General features: G+C 35.7%; 2 protein-coding genes across 2 annotated transcripts; one reads left to right on the forward strand and one right to left on the reverse strand.

The window, feature by feature from the left end:
• Positions 1–1,667: 1,667 nt before the first annotated feature.
• Positions 1,668–7,956, reverse strand: LOC121371046 (protein jagunal-like). The gene is made up of 2 exons (XM_041496666.1): positions 7,775–7,956; positions 1,668–4,988 (listed from the first exon to the last, which is right to left on the reverse strand). Exons 1-2 carry the CDS (start codon positions 7,861–7,863, stop codon positions 4,508–4,510), a joined length of 570 nt encoding a protein of 189 aa, XP_041352600.1. The 5' UTR covers positions 7,864–7,956; the 3' UTR covers positions 1,668–4,507.
• A 5,407-nt stretch (positions 7,957–13,363) lies between these two features.
• On the forward strand, positions 13,364–18,308 carry LOC121371048 (interleukin-1 receptor-associated kinase 1-binding protein 1-like). The gene is made up of 3 exons (XM_041496668.1): positions 13,364–13,699; positions 14,711–14,907; positions 16,279–18,308. The coding sequence occupies exons 1-3, from the start codon at positions 13,412–13,414 to the stop codon at positions 16,535–16,537; spliced, it is 744 nt and encodes a 247-aa protein (XP_041352602.1). The 5' UTR covers positions 13,364–13,411; the 3' UTR covers positions 16,538–18,308.
• Positions 18,309–18,826: the final 518 nt, after the last annotated feature.

Below are 18,826 nucleotides of genomic sequence, written 5' to 3' on the forward strand. Positions count from 1 at the left end.
TATGACGTTTTTAGATTAAATCCTATCCTTTCACCCCTCTTGAAGAATATTCCATAAAAAGTCAAAATGGCAGCTGATACAAAATTACATGCTTTTTTCCCTATGCGCTCTCAGCGAAGTCGATATAGGTGACCTAGTTATCATCTGGTATGTGGAATCTGTGTCATTGTAATGGTTTTTTCAAGATTTCTGTCTGGACAGACTTTGGAGGAAACCTAACGGCAATTAAAGGTAGGAGAGTAATTTTTCGTAGTTGTTAACAATTTGGTTCAGACAATAGGCTACCATCACCACTACCGGGGTCCTACAGCATACTGACCATGCAAATGATGACCGTTGCCATTTCAAATCGTACATGCCAAACATCATTTAATTTGAAACCTTGTCCAAGAGGAATTTTTTAACATATAATTAAACTAGAACTGAGAAAATATGTTTTCATGCTCAGTATACATAGAGAATAATACACGAGTGGCCGTTAGATACTATTTATCTCACAATGAGTCATTTTAAAATGTATCTTAATGAGCAAACGCAAGTTTGATACATTTTTAAACGAGTTGTGAGATAAATGGTATCTTAACGGACACAAATGTATTATTCTATTTCTTACATATCCTCAAAAACCAGGTTTGCAGCAAATTTTAACATCTTTATCAACTAAAAGATATTTACAACCCTTTGCACTTGTAGCTGACTTACATGTCACAGATAAATGATTGCCAGGTTAACTATACATCACAGTAATCAATTTCCACTGTGCTGTTTTTTTTATTAGAGGTATGGCATTGGTGACCTGGTCATCACCTAGGAGCAGCCAGTCATGTCTTGAAATTGTTAACTGTGTTACCATGGTGTTCTCACCAGTGCGTGTGTAAAAAAATAAAATTATACTAGCTGTAACCTGTTCTAGGCACGGGATTAAATGATGTGTGGTGGCCTTACACTGTGCTTGCCACGAAAAATATTACCCTTCAATAGCTACAGCTATATATACGGCCACCATGTATAAGCCAATTCTGTATTTAGTAACAAAGATGACAACATATATTACTGTTGTATTTATGGAATTCATGTGTGTAAGCAAAATATTTAACTCAATGTGTGCACAGTAGTTGATTGAGCTTGAGTGCTAAAAGATTCTTGCCAAATGCAGCATCGGCTAAGTACAAAGAAGGTGGTCGACAGAAGCAATCGGAATGAATAGAAATGTAAACAGAGTACCAGTGTTCTTATGATATGCCTGTCAAAAGTAGATTGCTGTAAACTAGTTAAGATACGTGATACCACCATGTCAAGTTGTACTTTCATGCAAGGTTTGTTAATTGATTATCCTATATGAATTAATAAGAAAGATATAATCCGGAAATAAAACGTTTACGGATGGATAACACTACAATATATTACACCCGTAAAAGACTAGTGTATAAAAAGGCCTTGCATATTATATAACAGATATTGTAATTGTCACCTGTAACCATGAACACTTCTTTTAGGAGTGGGAAACATGTATGTTCATAATAAACAAAAACAAATTTGACTGGGAATCATGGTAAGTATAAATTAATAGTAATAAACGAGTCCGAGGAATAAAAAATAAGGACTAGATCTTTGTAATGAAAAATTTAATTTTTTTGTTTTTTTTATAAATAAAAACTTTTCAAAAATGCAGCAAGGAAAGTTTATTTTCATGCATGACAAATTCAAAACTCTACTTTCCATCAAATTGTTCTCAACAAACTGTTTCACTCTAGGAAAAAGGAACTCACACCAAGTTACATCCTGCAATTTTACTCACAATAACCAGGAAGGATATTTTGTTAGAAAACTGCTAAAACACCGAACTCAATCATATACTGGAAGAGCTATAGATAAACTTGCAATAAATTTTAAATATTTTGAAACATGTATACACCAAAAACATATTTGGTTAATGCTATTCAAAGTATTTTATTAGGAAGGAGGCAATTTACAAAACCACAACATACCATTATCAGATTCAAAATCAAATAGCCATTCCATATTTGAAACATATTTTTTTAAGACTGTACCAAAGTCAAAGTGATAAAACTCTGCCCAAATTAAGTACAAAAATTCTGATCTTAAAACCACTGAAATGTTGAGCTTTCATTAGATTTAAATAACTTGCTATGTGTTTCCTAATTTCTACAATCCTTCGACAGCTGTTAATAACATTATTGTGCTACAAATGACCTAAGGTAGCCGTGCTCAGAACAGAAGAAAAAAAACACTTAACAGTCGTTCCCAAATTAGTGAGATTTAAAGCCCTGATAATTTTTCATTGAAATTACAATTTGGCACCCTCATAATTCCATCATTCACATGCTATAGGTTTTTTGTATTTTATTACTGGTACATGTAATTCAAAAAGTCCTAATCAAATTTTTAGAACACAAATATAATTATAAAATAAAAATTAATGGGACATAACTGATAAAATAGGTTAAGATGTACATAGTGAAATAGTTCAATTCTTATTGTGGGTGATTAATATATCAAACTATTGATTTTTTTAAACAGCAAACATAGTTTTTAAAATCAATTTGATGAACATACACAGATCATAGAAGCACCATATTTAAACAACCCCACTGATTTTTAATTGCCATCTTCCAGCATGCAACTTGCTACATGGTTTGGATAATTTCTCATGTTTGTACTATAAAATAATGACTTCAAGCATATTGCACAAGTAATGTAAATATGTATAATATTTACTAAAAACAATAACAAAATATAAATATTAAATGCAGACAACCATGTCAAATGAACATATTACAAGTGTTCGTTTTTGGTGAAGAGTGTGTATGATATAAATTTTAGTTAATTAGTTTCTAGAGTAGTCTAGCCTAGGACACTGTTCCTTATAGATATATTTATCTATGTGATATCATTATCAAAGAAATGGAATTCTTCCTCCCACCTCCCACTCTAGATACAACATGAATTGAGTATACTTTTCAAATTACATTTCACAGAGCACCACTGCTTGCATACAGATTTATTATTACCGATAATCTGAATGTGCATAAAGTAGAAATAAAATACTGTTTTTAACTGAACATATTATCCTTCAAACATATCTAATACAAAGATCAGTCTTTTCAAGTTGTAATAACCATGTTGGATGTAAAATATTTATTATATGTTCAATGCATACAATTACAGTGCCATCTATTTCTATAGGGATAAATAATAATTCACTCTAGTAACCTTATGCTAAATAAAAACTACATCACATAATGAATGTATGGATATTTAACAATATTCCAGCAGGGACAACACATCTGCTATAGGTATATCACAAATGACCAAGACTACAGGAAATTGTATAGGCACACACATATAACTGGATAAAAGTAGCTGAAAGCATATGACTAGCTGACAAATGTAAAAGTGATCTGTTGTAGATTGTAGAATTGTGTGAAAACCTAGTCTTACAGTATTAATTAAGCTCATTAAAATTATTTAACTACCTGGTTTGAACTTTAGTTTCATGTATGTCAAAATACATTGCCATACATAGTATTGCCAAATTTTAATGTTATACTTGGATGCCATACTTCACGACAAGACACAAATTACATTCTAAAAAATTGAGTTGTTTCCCCTTGTATCAAAATATTCCATACCATGTTTGATCCATGATAACAAATTAGATATTATTAGTAAATGTTAGGAATCTTTGGAATGTCGACTGCCTATAACAGAAATAACCTTTCAAATACATGTAGGTTATAAAATTAATGTTTCACTTCATGATTAAATGTGAAGACAGTATAACAATGTGACCATGGATCACTTATACTTAAGCCGCAAGTTAAGGCAATGGGAGACTGAACTCTTAAAAACATACACACAACCATAGTTTAGCAAACTAACCACCTTAGTTTAAAATGTTTACAGGGAGTGGTTAAAACTGCTGGAAATATGTCAGTGAAATAAAGCCACAGTTGTGGTTATTTCTGAACATCATTTCAGTCATCTGTGTTGGAAATTGGCAGTGTTAAGCAATTTAACATAACAGATTAAAGAAGAAATGTTATTAATGTATCATTTTAAAACAAAGTACATTATGTATAAGACATCCTATATAAAATTGACATATTTTCCATGCCCAGTAGCTATTATAATGGACTTCAAACATTTGGTTTTATTATTTATTTTTTGGAAAACTGGCTCTTAGAAAGATAGTGAATTATAAAAGCTCTAAAACAGAGTCCAGTTTTTCAAAATGAAATGTGCGATTATGTTAACATTCTGGTCAAATCCCTCTTGACATATCTCAAACAAACATGTTTAGTTTGCTTAACTACGCACAGCAGCATTAAATTAATTAACTATCCAGTACACAATATCCAAGTGTAATGAAAATTATTTAAATATACATGTAGTCAAGAGCAACAAATCCATGCAATTTTGTTTTGTGCATTAATAACAAACAAATGCCTTATATAAAAAAAAAGGATTCATTTAAATATTAAGGTTAATTCATTTTCTTCACACCACGGGGCTTCCAAGCTCTGAGCAAAACAATTGCAAAATATAATGCAAAAACATGAAGCTGAACTGCAGCTGCAAGAAAAAGTGACCATACAACAACTGCAGGATAACCAAACAAAACATAAGTGAATTTCTTTTCATAAACGTAAGCCTTTAAATGGTCACTTAAGTCATAGAATCCATACAGAACAGGAAGAATTCCAAATACAACTGTTCCGAGCATGAATTGTTTCAGCAAGAATGAGTTATTCTGAGGTGTTGATTTCCAGCCCATCAAAGCCACTACCAAGGTGACGAACCAGGCATATTCCCATGGACGCGGAGCAGGCAGATCCCAGCGTCTCAGACTCTGAATGGAAAACCCTAAGAGTGCAGTTAAGCCAGGCAGCAGACGAATAAACATCATGAAGATCATCAAAAAATGAAGAAAAATGTCCCATCTTAGTCTGTACTTGTTCTCTGAACTGAAATTAAAACCATAATGATAAGAAAATTATCATATTGAATAATGAAACATTGGACATACACTCCCATTCCTTTAAGTTTAAAAATAGGATGCAGGCAACTGATTTGGGGGTTTAACGATACTTGTGGAACATAAATGTAAATAGTTCCAACGTATATTGTAATATAATAATAATTTAAGAAGTATCAACTACTGGCACTGGCTGGGGTTAAACCAGCGTAATGAGGGAGCCTGGCGATCTCGCCCCGTGTCGATCTCGCCCTGGTGAACTCGCCCGGGGCGACTTCGCCAGACTTATTTTCATCGTTAGGCGAAGTTATCATACATATTAGACTTGCTAGAAGACATATATTACAACATATATTATAGTATATATCTACTGTCATTATCAGCATGTTTTTGTGCCAAAACTACAGGGTTATACCACTTATACTACTAGTTTTGTGTTGGGACACGCTGTGGCGAGATCGCCATATTTACTTCCGTGTTGCATGTCTGTTTAGCGAAGTCGCCAGTACATTATAACTCAACAATATTCAAGTTACAAGCTGTTTTATGTTTACTTCATTAAGTAAATACATGTGCAGTAGTCATGTTTTGATTTTCTTGTTGTAAAATGTAATACATTGGTAGTTTACATTTCTGACGATTTCACTTGCAAGCCGGGGCGAGATCGCCAGGATTTTCCAACATGTGCAGAGCCTGGCGATCTCGCCCCGTGTCGAGCCTGGCGATTTTGTTTTTTTTGTTTAAGTTTACAGTTTACAGTTTATTATAATAAATACACGTAAAGTACACATTTATGGTTTGTTTCATCATGTAATGTAACATTTCTTATTATTTCACTTTTTCAGGCTGTGGCGAATTATACCAAATTGAACATCAAAGTGTGCACTTATGACAAATAGTTGCGTAGTAACGTGTGACAACTTCACCAACATAAATGTTTTATGTTTACTTCATTAAGTAAATACATGTGCAGTAGTCATGTTTTGATTTTCTTGTTGTAAAATGTAATACATTGGTAGTTTACATTTCTGACGATTTCACTTGCAAGCCGGGGCGAGATCGCCAGGATTTTCCAACGGAGCCTGGCGATCTCGCCCCGTGTCGATTTTGTTTTTTCTTGTTTAAGTTTACAGTTTACAGTTTATTATAATAAATACACGTAAAGTACACATTTATGGTTTGTTTCATCATGTAATGTAACATTTCTTATTATTTCACTTTTTCAGGCTGTGGCGAATTATACCAAATTGAACATCAAAGTGTGCACTTATGACAAATAGTTGCGTAGTAACGTGTGACAACTTCACCAACATAAATGTTTTATGTTTACTTCATTAAGTAAATACATGTGCAGTAGTCATGTTTTGATTTTCTTGTTGTAAAATGTAATACATTGGTAGTTTACATTTCTGACGATTTCACTTGCAAGCCGGGGCGAGATCGCCAGGATTTTCCAACGGAGCCTGGCGATCTCGCCCCGTGTCGATTTTGTTTTTTCTTGTTTAAGTTTACAGTTTACAGTTTATTATAATAAATACACGTAAAGTACACATTTATGGTTTGTTTCATCATGTAATGTAACATTTCTTATTATTTCACTTTTTCAGGCTGTGGCGAATTATACCAAATTGAACATCAAAGTGTGCACTTATGACAAATAGTTGCGTAGTAACGTGTGACAACTTCACCAACATAAAAATGCTACACTGAGAAAATCCTGGCGATCTCGCCACAGCCTGAAAAAGTGAAATAATAAGAAATGTTACATTACATGATGAAACAAACCATAAATGTGTACTTTACGTGTATTTATTATAATAAACTGTAAACTGTAAACTTAAACAAGAAAAAACAAAATCGACACGGGGCGAGATCGCCAGGCTCCGTTGGAAAATCCTGGCGATCTCGCCCCGGCTTGCAAGTGAAATCGTCAGAAATGTAAACTACCAATGTATTACATTTTACAACAAGAAAATCAAAACATGACTACTGCACATGTATTTACTTAATGAAGTAAACATAAAACAGCTTGTAACTTGAATATTGTTGAGTTATAATGTACTGGCGACTTCGCTAAAGAGACATGCAACACGGAAGTAAATATGGCGATCTCGCCACAGCGTGTCCCAACACAAAACTAGTAGTATAAGTGGTATAACCCTGTAGTTTTGGCACAAAAACATGCTGATAATGACAGTAGATATATACTATAATATATGTTGTAATATATGTCTTCTAGCAAGTCTAATATGTATGATAACTTCGCCTAACGATGAAAATAAGTCCTGGCGAACTCGCCCGGGGCGACTTCACCAGGGCGAGATCGCCATACTCCGTAATGAGCACTGTTACCATATTTTTGGTGGAGGTTATAAAATGCTACTAAAATAAAATCAAGATGCGACGGCACACAAGCACGATCGTGAACCTTTGATATTCAGGGCGCCACTAAGCTATCTTAGCGCTAAAATCGCCTTGAGTGCATTGCTACCGTAACTTAAAGCCTTAAGGTGATCTTTGGGCTAAGATTGGTTTGGGAAGCGGGGCCCAGGACAGAGGACTGCAAATTTGTGAAAATCCTCAAACTGGGAGTCATCCAGTAGAAGTCTAGTTAGGAATCTACTGGGACTAATTTATTACATGTACTACATTTAATAGTTAATGAAGTATGATGCTTTGATTGAATTCCGAACAGGCTGGTGCCCCCGGTGGTATGGCGAACGCGGCAATGTGGCGAATGCCATGGCGATGATGGCGAGACAGGCGCCGATTTACCTGACTTTATATTGCCACGCAATGCTTTCTCTGTGCCAGTGGTCACTGCCGTCTGATCCTACTGGTCTGCTTCCAAACTTAGAAGCCATTGCTATACGAAATTCCTTGTAATTAACTTATCAAGGCTATAAAAAACTTGAACATTCCCAAAATCTGTTGGAAGGTAGTTGTAGGACAAGGCACGCGACCTGCAAAAAGCATATCCGGTTTGCTATAACTTGTATTAAAAATTAATGTGGCACTGATTTTATTGCTAATGCCGATACATATAATATATGTTATTATAAATATTAGTTTAATTTGTTGTCCTATTTTATTGGATTGGAAAAAATAGGTATTTTAATGATGTAAGCGGTTAGAAACAACGGTTGATAGAAATGTATATCAGCATTATTGAACGAATGGAGAATGCGATTTCATTTTATTTTGTTAATAATTTTTATTTGCACAATCAAAACTTTATTTAATAATGCTTCTAATTTTATATTAACTAATAAAATTTATGCATTGTTTTTGTTGGTTTTTAATATTTTAAACAGAATCTCTAGTATTTGATGCTAACTGCTGGTTTTATTACTTTACCAATCACTTTAACATACTATGTGATGCAGTTAAAATGTAGGCCTACCTGTTATCAAAAATTGTATGACGAAACTGGTTTTATTCCACATAATGCTGATAGGTACAGGGTTTGCAGCCAGGTACCGCCTCCCACCCAGAGCGGGTTTTAACGACTCAATGGGTAGGTGTAAGACCACTACACCCTCTTCTCTCTCACTAAAAACTACCAATTAACCCACTGTCCTGGACAGAGCCCAGATAACTGAGGTGTGTGCCCAGGACAGAGTGCTTGAACCTTAATGGGAAAATACGAAAATAAGTATAAATAAATAAATGCTATGCTACTAATAGAAAAATGTAGCGGGTTTCATCTTTAAAACTACATTGTATATATTAAAATTACTACATGTTTGAAATCCAATAGCTGATTGCTAAATAGCTATAGTGGTCTCGTTAAACAAAACAAACTTTGATTTTATTGAGAATTCAGACTAATGAACAAGAAAATGAAGAAATTCTTAAAACTACTTTGAAATTCATTACTGCTACTATACGTTGTTGGTAAAGTTAACACATAAATTTTATGCTAGACATTACACAATGCAATCTAAAAGTTCTGCAGTTTTCTACTCGCTATACCAACCCTCACCCCCATCCTTTTTTCCAACCCCTTCTCTTTTTCTTCCTCTTTATTCAAGTCTGTGTGTGTATGTTGTATGTTAATATGTATCCCCTTCAAAAATGTAAGGAGATGTTTTAATATAGGCTAAGCATGTCGACCAATCCCATTTTGTTTTGACAAATAAAGCAACCAAAAAAAAAGGAACCTCAAACATAAATGATTCATTATAGTAAGGGTTGAGTGTGCATTTCTTTATGGTAGTTTTCTTCTTGATGCGTTTGCCATTTAACATCAATGAGATCTTAACATAAGTATCTAGAAAAAAGTGAAAAAGGCAAGAAAAAAAATAACATAAAAAATTGTGTGTTCCACACGTAAGCCATAAACGATGATCAAAAACACATTCAACAAATGGCGTACACCATGCCAGAATGAACTGCGAACACAAAAAAGAAAATCGAAACTTTTCAGTTACGGTAATGTGTTTATTGTAGTTAGATGAGTCAGCATATACATGGCCGGCTAAGTGAACGGGATTGAGTAGGAAACCACCACCACCCCGGTGAATGTTTGTTTTAATTGTTTTTGTTGCTGTTGTTTGTCTGTATGTTGTCGGGGTTTTGTTTTTGTTTTGTTTGGGGGGGGGGGGGGGGGTGTTGTTGTTGTGTTGTTGTTTTTTTGGGGGGTAGTGTGGGGTTTGTTTTGAGGTTGGGGGTTTCTTTGTATGTGCTATCTTGTCTATGGGATGGTGCATATAAAAGATCCCTTGCTACTAATGAATAAATGTAGCGGGTTTCCTCTCTAAGACTATTATGTAAAAATTATCAAATGTTTGACATCCAATAGCCGATGATTAATAATGTGCTCTTGTGGTGTCGTTAAACAAAACAAACTTTTGATCAAGCCTGGAAAAGCTCTTTAAAAATCACCCATATAGCATATCTAGGCTTAGACCATTTCAACATTCACCGTTAGATAGGCGTACTATATATTTACCTTAAAACCAGCTTTAAAACACATTGAATTCAAACGTCTTTTCCTAGTAAAGTGTAATTAGGTCGCTTCATAAGCGTATGAGACAAGGTGCGGGCGTGGGTTTGGAACAACTGTCCTCCTAGTGCTGGAGCAGAACCTCAAATTCGTGCAAAAATTATAGATATAGGGATACAATGTGTTAATAACCTTGTTACCGTGTATTTTCATCATTATATCCTCAAAATTAGTTGTAATTCATATAAAAATACGTGGTGGTTCGTTTGCAACCCTATATACTATAGCTGAATTAAGTGGTAGTAATGCTAATATGAATATCTGTATAAAAGTATTTAATTTTAAAGTATGTATTTTGATTTAGTCTAATAGATCTGTTTTAATCTTACTTAGATTTTAATTTAATTTCCCTAGATCTGTTTGTTAACTTAAAGTTACAACTAACCCTGGCATTTTTTCTACAAACTGCTGATTGAATGGCAATTCAGTGTTTGAGGACTGGAATGGAGTATATATACTCAAAGGCAAAAGTTATTGTGACATGGATTGTTTGGAGTAATACATTTGTGAATGGATTTATGGATGTCAACCAGAGAAAATGTGCATGAAACAGCTCAAAGAAATGCAACCAAGCAATTGTTGCAGCGATTGCATGCTTTGTGCAAGAAACATGGAATATTCGGAAGAAATCCTGTCCAATGTTCACCATAAAAGGCCAGACATTCAGTCGCAAATCATTGCCACTCTGTGCAGCCTTCAGAAATCCAGAAGTCAGAAAAACACCATTAGTGCTGTTTGATGCAATTTCGTCATGTCACGCCTCAGTAAAAATGACAGGTGGCGAGTCGTATGGATGCTTGAATCCGGGACCTCGCAGCGTGACGTTGCACGTCAATTCAACTTCCACAAAAACACCATATGGCACTTATGGCAACGATATCAACAACACAACCAGGTCAGGGACCGTCCACCCATGACAACCCCTCGCCAAGACACATGGATCCAAACCACGCATCTGCGAAACAGGTTCCAGCCAGCAACCTCAGATCAGGAATGGCATTCCCAGGAACTTTCTCCAGTGTTCAGTGGCCTCAATGAGACGACGGTGTCAGGCCTGTATCAATGCTCAAGGTGGACACACTTGCTACGGATTGTGTGAACTTCGCTCTGGACCTCCTCTAGTGATGTGGCTCATCCCTTTGCATATGGCAGGTGCGCCCTTTTCATGGACTATAGGTCGTTTTCATACCTTCAGACATTTTTCTTTCCATGTTATAACGTTTCGTACACGGCAGTAAAAACTTATCATCAATTATCTTTCTTTTGTGTGTCACAATAACTTTTGCCTTTGAGTATATATATATATACCGATTCTTTGTTACCTACACTTTTCGTATAATAAAACCGTTTGCCCACATATATATTGGAGGTTTCGTTATTGATTTTTTGTTCATAAATATTGTTTCGATGTGACAAGTAGAAAGTCGAGATATAGGCCTAGACCTATATAATTTAACTTTTCAACGGCATCAACGTTCACGTTTAGCTCCATTGTTATTATGTTTTCGCGTTTTAATAGGTCAATTTTTCACGAACTATACTGTTAAAAATAAGTAGCGGATATTCCATTTCATAAATCAATAATTATAGAATGAAATGAGATATAAAACTAAAAATAAGTGCACAATATGCGTTAATGTTCCCACTCTAAAGAGTATGAAAAAACGCACCGATTGTTTTGATCGCGAAGCACGTGACGTTATGTTGCACGTGTGAAGGGTGTGATTTGAAATTGAACTTACTTTGTGTACAACTTTTACACATACGTTGTGTGCACACTGTGGTAATATTCTTTTGTTTGTTACTGGAACACTATTGCATAACCTTGCTGTCACATTCTTCACAACATTGTGTAACTTTTCAACAATGCGACGCCTCCAACGTCAGAAACGTCTCAGGGCTGTAGGCATGCTCCAAGTCGGCACCACCCAGCGAATTGTGGCCTGTAGACTTAATGTGTCACTATCAGTCATTAGCCGATTGTGGGCCCGATATCGACAAACCAGAAATGTCGATGATCGTCCCCGTTTAGGACGGCCAAGGGCCACAACTCCGGTTTAGGACAGCTTCATTAGGACTTACACGTTGAGGAATCGAGGTCAATCAGCCAATCAAATCACAAGATAACTCCGTATTTCACCTGGCGTTACAGTGTCTGGTCAGTCTATTCGTAGCAGACTGCATAGAAGTAACATCCACGCATGTCTACCCAACGTTACCCCACATTTGACTGCGAGACACATTGCTACCAGACGTCAATGGTGTACACATCGTAGATCTTCTATATTGGGCTAACAGGCGATGAGTTCGGGTAATGTTTTCAGACGAGTCCAGATTCAGACTAGACTTCCATGATCGACGACAGCGTGTCTGGCGACGTCTCAGTGAACGCTACGCCAACGTCAACGTTCATCCTCGTGACAGATTTGGAGGAGGGTCCGTTATGCTGTGGGATGGCATCACCATGACTGCCAGAACCCAGCTGCATATTGTCCATGTCAGGGTCACTGGGCACTTCTACCGTGACAATATCCTTGCACCGATCGTTGTGCCTTCGCACGTCAAGCTGGACGCCATTTTGTTTTTTAGGACAACAACGCCCGTGCTCACCGGAGTCTACTGGTCATTGCGTAGCTGCAGCAACAGAACATCACCACACTACCGTGGCCAGTCCTAAGCCAGGACCTTTCACCCATTGAGCACATGTGGGACATCATCGGACGACATCTCCGAGAACGCCAACGTTAGCCAACCAACTTGGCTGAATTAGGTGCCGCTCTCCAAGAGAAATGGGACAGGATCCCCTAAAATGTTATTGGACGTTTAATCAGGAGCATGCCACGTCGGGATCAATAAAACATGGTTTATAGTTGTTTGGGTTTTTTTGGAGTGGGTTCCTTTCTTTTATTTTACCCTTTATAAGTAAACCATTAAATATGTTGTTAAGAACTGTAGACCATCCCATAGAGAACGCATTTTATCATACTATGGAATTTACTACAATATATTTATTTCGAAGCCGATTGGTTTCTAATTGGTACACAAAAATTGTTATTGTTCATTTATTTATTTTTGGTTGCTGTTGTTATTTCCAAAATACTTTTACTTTTCTTCATACGTAAAACCCAACTGATCGAAAGTATTTACAAAAACATGTTGGACTATTGATTCATCTTGAATATTATTTATTCACTAAAATAATTTAAGGTAGACAAGACATTTAAATACATGGAATTCTTGAAAGAGTAAATCCTTCTAACAGCTATAGTTACTTTAAAATAATAATAATAATAATAAAATCATATTTCGTGTTTATTCAAAGTTATGTTTTTATATAAATCTACCGTGTACAAACTTGACAACGTGGAATGGCGGTTTGTTTATGTTTTGCCAAGTTGATCTAAATGGCTTCATATCAAACGACACGGGTTTTTACAGAGCTCAAAAACCGACAGCGAACAATTTCGCCTAGGAAAACAGAATATGACAATGAAAGAGGACAGAGTGACCCCTTGTCTCCAACTGACCGAGACATTCGTGTGACGGCGGTCGGCGAAGTGTCTCTACCCCCAGATCGCTGCCGAATTACCATCCAAGTAACAAGCAAGAAAGAAAGCCCTCAAGATGCAAAGAACAGTGTATCCAGGCGGCTAGATTATATTATTCAATCACTCCAAAATCATTCAGTAAAGGTTTGTGGGCTACTCTCGCTCCTCTCGAGTCCCAGACCTCAGTGATCGACTCTTTCTGAGTTTCTCTACTTCCCTCTGAGCCTCTCTCTCACTCTTTCTCTCTGTCTCTCACTCTTTCTCTCTGTCTCTCTATCTATCACTTCCCATGTCTTACTGACTTAAGGTTGTAGCTATGTAGAAGATCTCTCTCTCTCTCTCTCTCTCTCTCTCTCTCTCTCTCTCTCTCTCTCTCTCTCTCTCTCTCTCTCTCTCTCTCTCTCTCTCTCTCTCATGTGAATGAGTGTACAGTTTGCCTCTTGTTTTTTGTGGGATTTGTTCATTATTTTTTTATCTTCCATTACCTAAAGTGAAAACCATGTTTTAGAATTTATCTGTCGGACATGTCTGATAAAATGTTTATTTTGCCTTTTAACATACATGTACATGTATTTTACCTGCAATGTTTTTTATTATGATAATTTTTGTTCATGTATAACAATTTGGGTTTTCTGTAACTTGATATTTAATTAACTGCTCTATCAACCCATTTTAAGCAAGCCAAGGCATATAACAAAATAAAGAAAATATATATTGAAGTTTTATTTTAAAACATGAAATAGATTATGGATCAATCCAGTGTACTAAAGCATATTTAAGATTATAAATAATGTTAGACCTATTATTTAATCCAAAAAAAATTAACAGTTAAGAAAATGAGTTGAATCCAAGAGATATTAGGAGTTTGAACATAGTAGGAACATGAATTACGAAAATTGTAAAATGTATCGGTACAGGTAGGGTGTATCATACATAACAGATATATTCACAATTTAAATCTTAATGTTTTGGTATACCTATAATACTGCATATTCCTAGTGTCTTCATGATCAGTGCTTTATGCTTTCATAACAAGACCCCTGATGGTTTCAAACAATGCATTTACATGTAGAAGATTGGCTGAAGTATTTATATGTGGTATGAGTTCCAGTATGCATATTTGAAGTAATACAGTTGCTAATGTTTGTGTTTCAGGATAGTGACATTCAGACCTACAAACACATGACACGAGTGGATTGCTTGTATCATATGTGTGTTGAACTACGGGTACAGTTTGCTGATCTTCACAAGTGCCAAACAGTGAGCAATCTGTTGGTTGAAAAACTGGACGAGACTGTACATGTTTCTGTTCCAGAAATGTTTCATGCCAACACTAGCCTAGAGAGTCTGAGGTACATTCAGCCTTTAATATATACATGTATACAGTATGTTAATCATAGCAAGTTAATGCTGTGTATGCACCAGCTGTTTTGGTGGAGGAGGATTTAAAAAATTGTTTAATATAAGATAGATGTGGATTGGGGTTTTGGGGGGGTGGATTGGGCATTAGACTTTCTTTTCATAAATTTTACTGTTTAAACCTGGTGCATTATTAAGAAATTGGTGGAAACTGAGTTAAAAAAATGAGTGTGTGTTACCATATGCCAGCTATATGACAATGTATGTCATTTGTAATTGGTGGGGGGGGGGGGGGGGTGTAGCCCAGTGGTAAAGCGCACGCCTGATGCGTGGTCAGTCTAGGATCGATCCTTGTCGGTGGACCCATTGAGGTATTTCTCGTTCCAGCCAGTGCACCACGACTGGTATATCAAAGGCCATGATATGTGCTATCCTGTCTGTGGGATGTACATATAAAAGATCCCTTGCTACTAATGGAAAAATATAGTGTGTTTCCTCTCTATGTCTGTGTCAAAATGATCATATGTTTGACATCCAGTAGCCAATGATTAATAAATCAATGTGCTCTAGTGGTGTTGTTAAACAAACTTAACGTGTAACTGGGGACAGTGTGTCAAAATTTGAGGTAACCAGAAGGTGATTCACCTGATTTATAATCAGGTAATGGACTGTTTGGTTACGTTAATTATATTTGTGTAACCAGTGAATTATCTATTCTTAACATAATTATATAGCAGGGCCCTGTTCATGAAGTGATCTTAAGTAATGCTAAGATCACCTTAGGTGCATACGGTAGTTATGCATTTAAGGTGATCTTAGTGCTAAGATCGCTTCATGGAACGGAGCTCAGGTCTGTACTACAATGATGTTTCAAATTCTTTTGGGTTTAAGAGTATTTTTTCTGGTTAACTATTGATGTGCTAAGTATCATGTGTTCAAAAACTTGTCTAGAACTGGTTGCAACTTTTAATTTTAGAATGTGGTAGTTTACATTATAACTTTTTGGTGGGGGTGCATGATTTTAAAGTTGCATGAACAGAACAGCGGTTGTGCCATGTGTCATCATCATCAATGCAGTCAGGCAAACTGCCATATATTAAAGTTTAGTTCCAGCAATCAACAGGGATATTCCAGTGCCATGGTTTATGAATTGGAAAGTTTATGTGATATATACTGCATTGATTGTGAATGTTGCTTCAAAAGCTTAAAATTCAGCTTTGTTAACATAATAAAAACACATTTTTTAAACTCAGATTATAGAGTTGTTAATCTGTGATGTTGTCTCAAAATTTCATATCATTATATTTCTATGAATTTATAGTCAAAACTGCTTTTGTTTCATATTACATTGTGCTGTCTTTCAGAAAGCAAGCCAGTTTGGTTGCTATTCACAATGCCAAGCAAAAGGCTCAGGAGATGGCTCGGTTTGTTCACATGTCTGTGGGACGAGCCGTGTACATTGAGGAACAGGAGTCAAGGGAGTGGGATGGCAGTCAGGAGAACACAGAACCAGAGAAATCGTCGTCCATCCAGCAGCAGATTGCAGACGCCACTGTCACTGTTAGCAGTCGGGTGTTGGCCGCTTTTGAACTCAAACCAAAGATTAAAAAACTCATGAAGTAGTCCATGGAAGCTGGTTGTGTTGGATAATTCCGTCCTTTTCAGATATCTGACGCTGCTAAACATCAGTCTTCTCACAGTGTGGCTGGCATTATGTTCACAGTTGTACCGTGTGATTATGAAGTGTTCTTGAACAGGTGTAACAGTTATAAAGCTATTCAGATGTGATATTTAGTAAAGATTGGCAGCCTAAAATACAGAGTGCAAAACTAATGACATTATGTTTTACCATTAAACATGCTCTAATGACATGATAAAGTTTTGGGGATTTTTTAATCTGTCATTGAAAAATAAGTTTTAACTGAAGTTAGTTTGCTGTTTACTTTTAAAGTATTTCACTGTGAAAAAAAATCCATTAAGGATTATCCTTTAATAGATTACAGTCATTAGTATGTGATGATGTTCTAGTTTTGAGAGATGTGGAGAGTTAAAAAAGTTATTTTTATTTTTTAACAACACTACTAGAGAACATTGATTTATTAATAGTCAGCTATTGGATGTCAAACATTTGGTCTTAGAGAGGAAACCCACTACATTTTCCCATTAGTATCAAGGGATTTTTTTATATGCATCAGCTCACAGACAGGATATCACATACCACGGCATTTGATATACCAGTCATGGTGCACTGACTGGATTGAGAAATAGTCCAGTGGGCTTATGAACTTAGGAAATACTTGTTTCTCAGACATTCTTTTCGAAAAGCCTCAAGATATTGATTTGAAATTTTGAGTATAGCTTTATCATGTATTGTTACAGATCAAGTTTGACTTTCGTGGCGATTTACCCATTTGTATAGAGTTGTGGCCCTTCAACGTAGGAGACACAAAATGTGCTAAACCTGGTAGGTGACATGTATTGTCTTAGCACTGCAGTCCTCTCAGAATGCTTGTTCCAAAATGCACATAAATCATCACTAACCCTGGAAACCATATTTGTTCATCTAATTATGTCATATTAATAATAACTTTAAAAGCCCCACAATGTTTAGCTTTCAGACTGGTATTTGCATATTTGGTAATAAACATTTTATTTAAGTTAAAAATTAGTAGGGGTTTGTTTATGCAGAGATGTAAAAACCTTTAGCTATTATGAGATTTTAGTCCCTCCTGAACACAGTTTAAGTACTTGTTCTTTGAAGCCACATTTACAGGAACTCTTAGCCTAGTTTCCAAAAATCTAATGGATGCAGATCACTGCAGCTGACCCATGCACTCTGGCACATCTGCAAGTTGAACAGGTTTTAATTACCCCAATCTGTCGCAGACCAGCTGCAACCAGTTTTGTTCTCAGTATAATGTTCCTTTGGTCTGCCTCAGTCTGAACAGGTTACCGGTTTTTAGGAAACTTAGTTTTTAATAATTTTGGTCCAGAATCATTTTCATCTCATCTCTGATTTATAAATACTGTTGACGAGAAAGCACTGAGCAGTCACTGTCTTCTGTGTAATCTTTCACTGGTTTGAAGCACCCACAATATTCATGGATGTGTTCTTACAACATGGTATTTGTTTGGTCTGGATATTTTACACTTCATGGTATTATGAACTATTCTGTGTGTTAACTACAGTTAAATATTCAATAATGATGAGTATGTATAAATACATTAACATGCTGAATTCATGTTACTATGTATTCTAGTGATAATTATGTGATATTTTAGATCTGAATTTAAGGTACATTTGTAAAGAGAAATATATCCAGATGAGGTGGGCTAACTTCATCATGGAGTTAACATATTGTGTATTATTAAAAACAATTTTTAGTTATTTGTACAAGCTGTGTTGTTATCTGTTAACCAGTATGTAGCAATGTTATTTACTTAGACATTAATGTTTCTAGGTTGGTTCTGACAAAAGAAATTAAGCCACCTGCTTACTAGACATTAACTGACTGTCACAGAGCAGCATTTTGTTGAATTGTAGAAGCAGAGACATTTCACCAACTGCTATTTTATGAGCAACAGGTGAATTAATTTCATGTAATAATTTATGTGTTTTAAAGAAAATAACTGGGTTTCTGCCATTTTTTAAATACACATGTATAGATCATTTGGTAAAATGTTTTCTTTGCCCAGAGCTAGCCATGATAGATCAGCAGTTGGTTAATTAGTAATGTATAGTGTAAGCTATTAAAGATTATTTCATTTGTGTGAATATATTTATTATAAAGATATTCTCCCTTGATTTGATTAAATTGACATGTCACAGGACAATTAATTGTGGTCTGTGGTATTAAATAACCTTTAAAAATGACAAACATACAAGTCCAATACAAAGTTATTATTACAGAC

The sequence above is a fragment of the Gigantopelta aegis genome, chromosome 4, assembly GCF_016097555.1.
Source record: "Gigantopelta aegis isolate Gae_Host chromosome 4, Gae_host_genome, whole genome shotgun sequence".
Classification (NCBI taxonomy): Eukaryota; Metazoa; Mollusca; class Gastropoda; order Neomphalida; family Peltospiridae; genus Gigantopelta; species Gigantopelta aegis.

What these genes read in the sequence shown, in the direction of transcription:
- LOC121371048 (XM_041496668.1), top strand. Translation starts at nt 13,412, where the DNA reads ATGGCTTCATATCAAACGACACGGGTTTTTACAGAGCTCAAAAACCGA. An exon ending in TCCAAAATCATTCAGTAAAG is followed by an intron (nt 13,700 to 14,710) that starts GTTTGTGGGCTA and finishes TTTGTGTTTCAG; the next exon opens with GATAGTGACATTCAGACCTA. An exon ending in ACTAGCCTAGAGAGTCTGAG is followed by an intron (nt 14,908 to 16,278) that starts GTACATTCAGCC and finishes GCTGTCTTTCAG; the next exon opens with AAAGCAAGCCAGTTTGGTTG.
- LOC121371046 (XM_041496666.1), bottom strand. Translation starts at nt 7,863, where the DNA reads ATGGCTTCTAAGTTTGGAAGCAGACCAGTAGGATCAGACGGCAGTGAC. An exon ending in GCGTGGCAATATAAAGTCAG is followed by an intron (nt 4,989 to 7,774) that starts GTAAATCGGCGC and finishes TTTTAATTTCAG; the next exon opens with TTCAGAGAACAAGTACAGAC.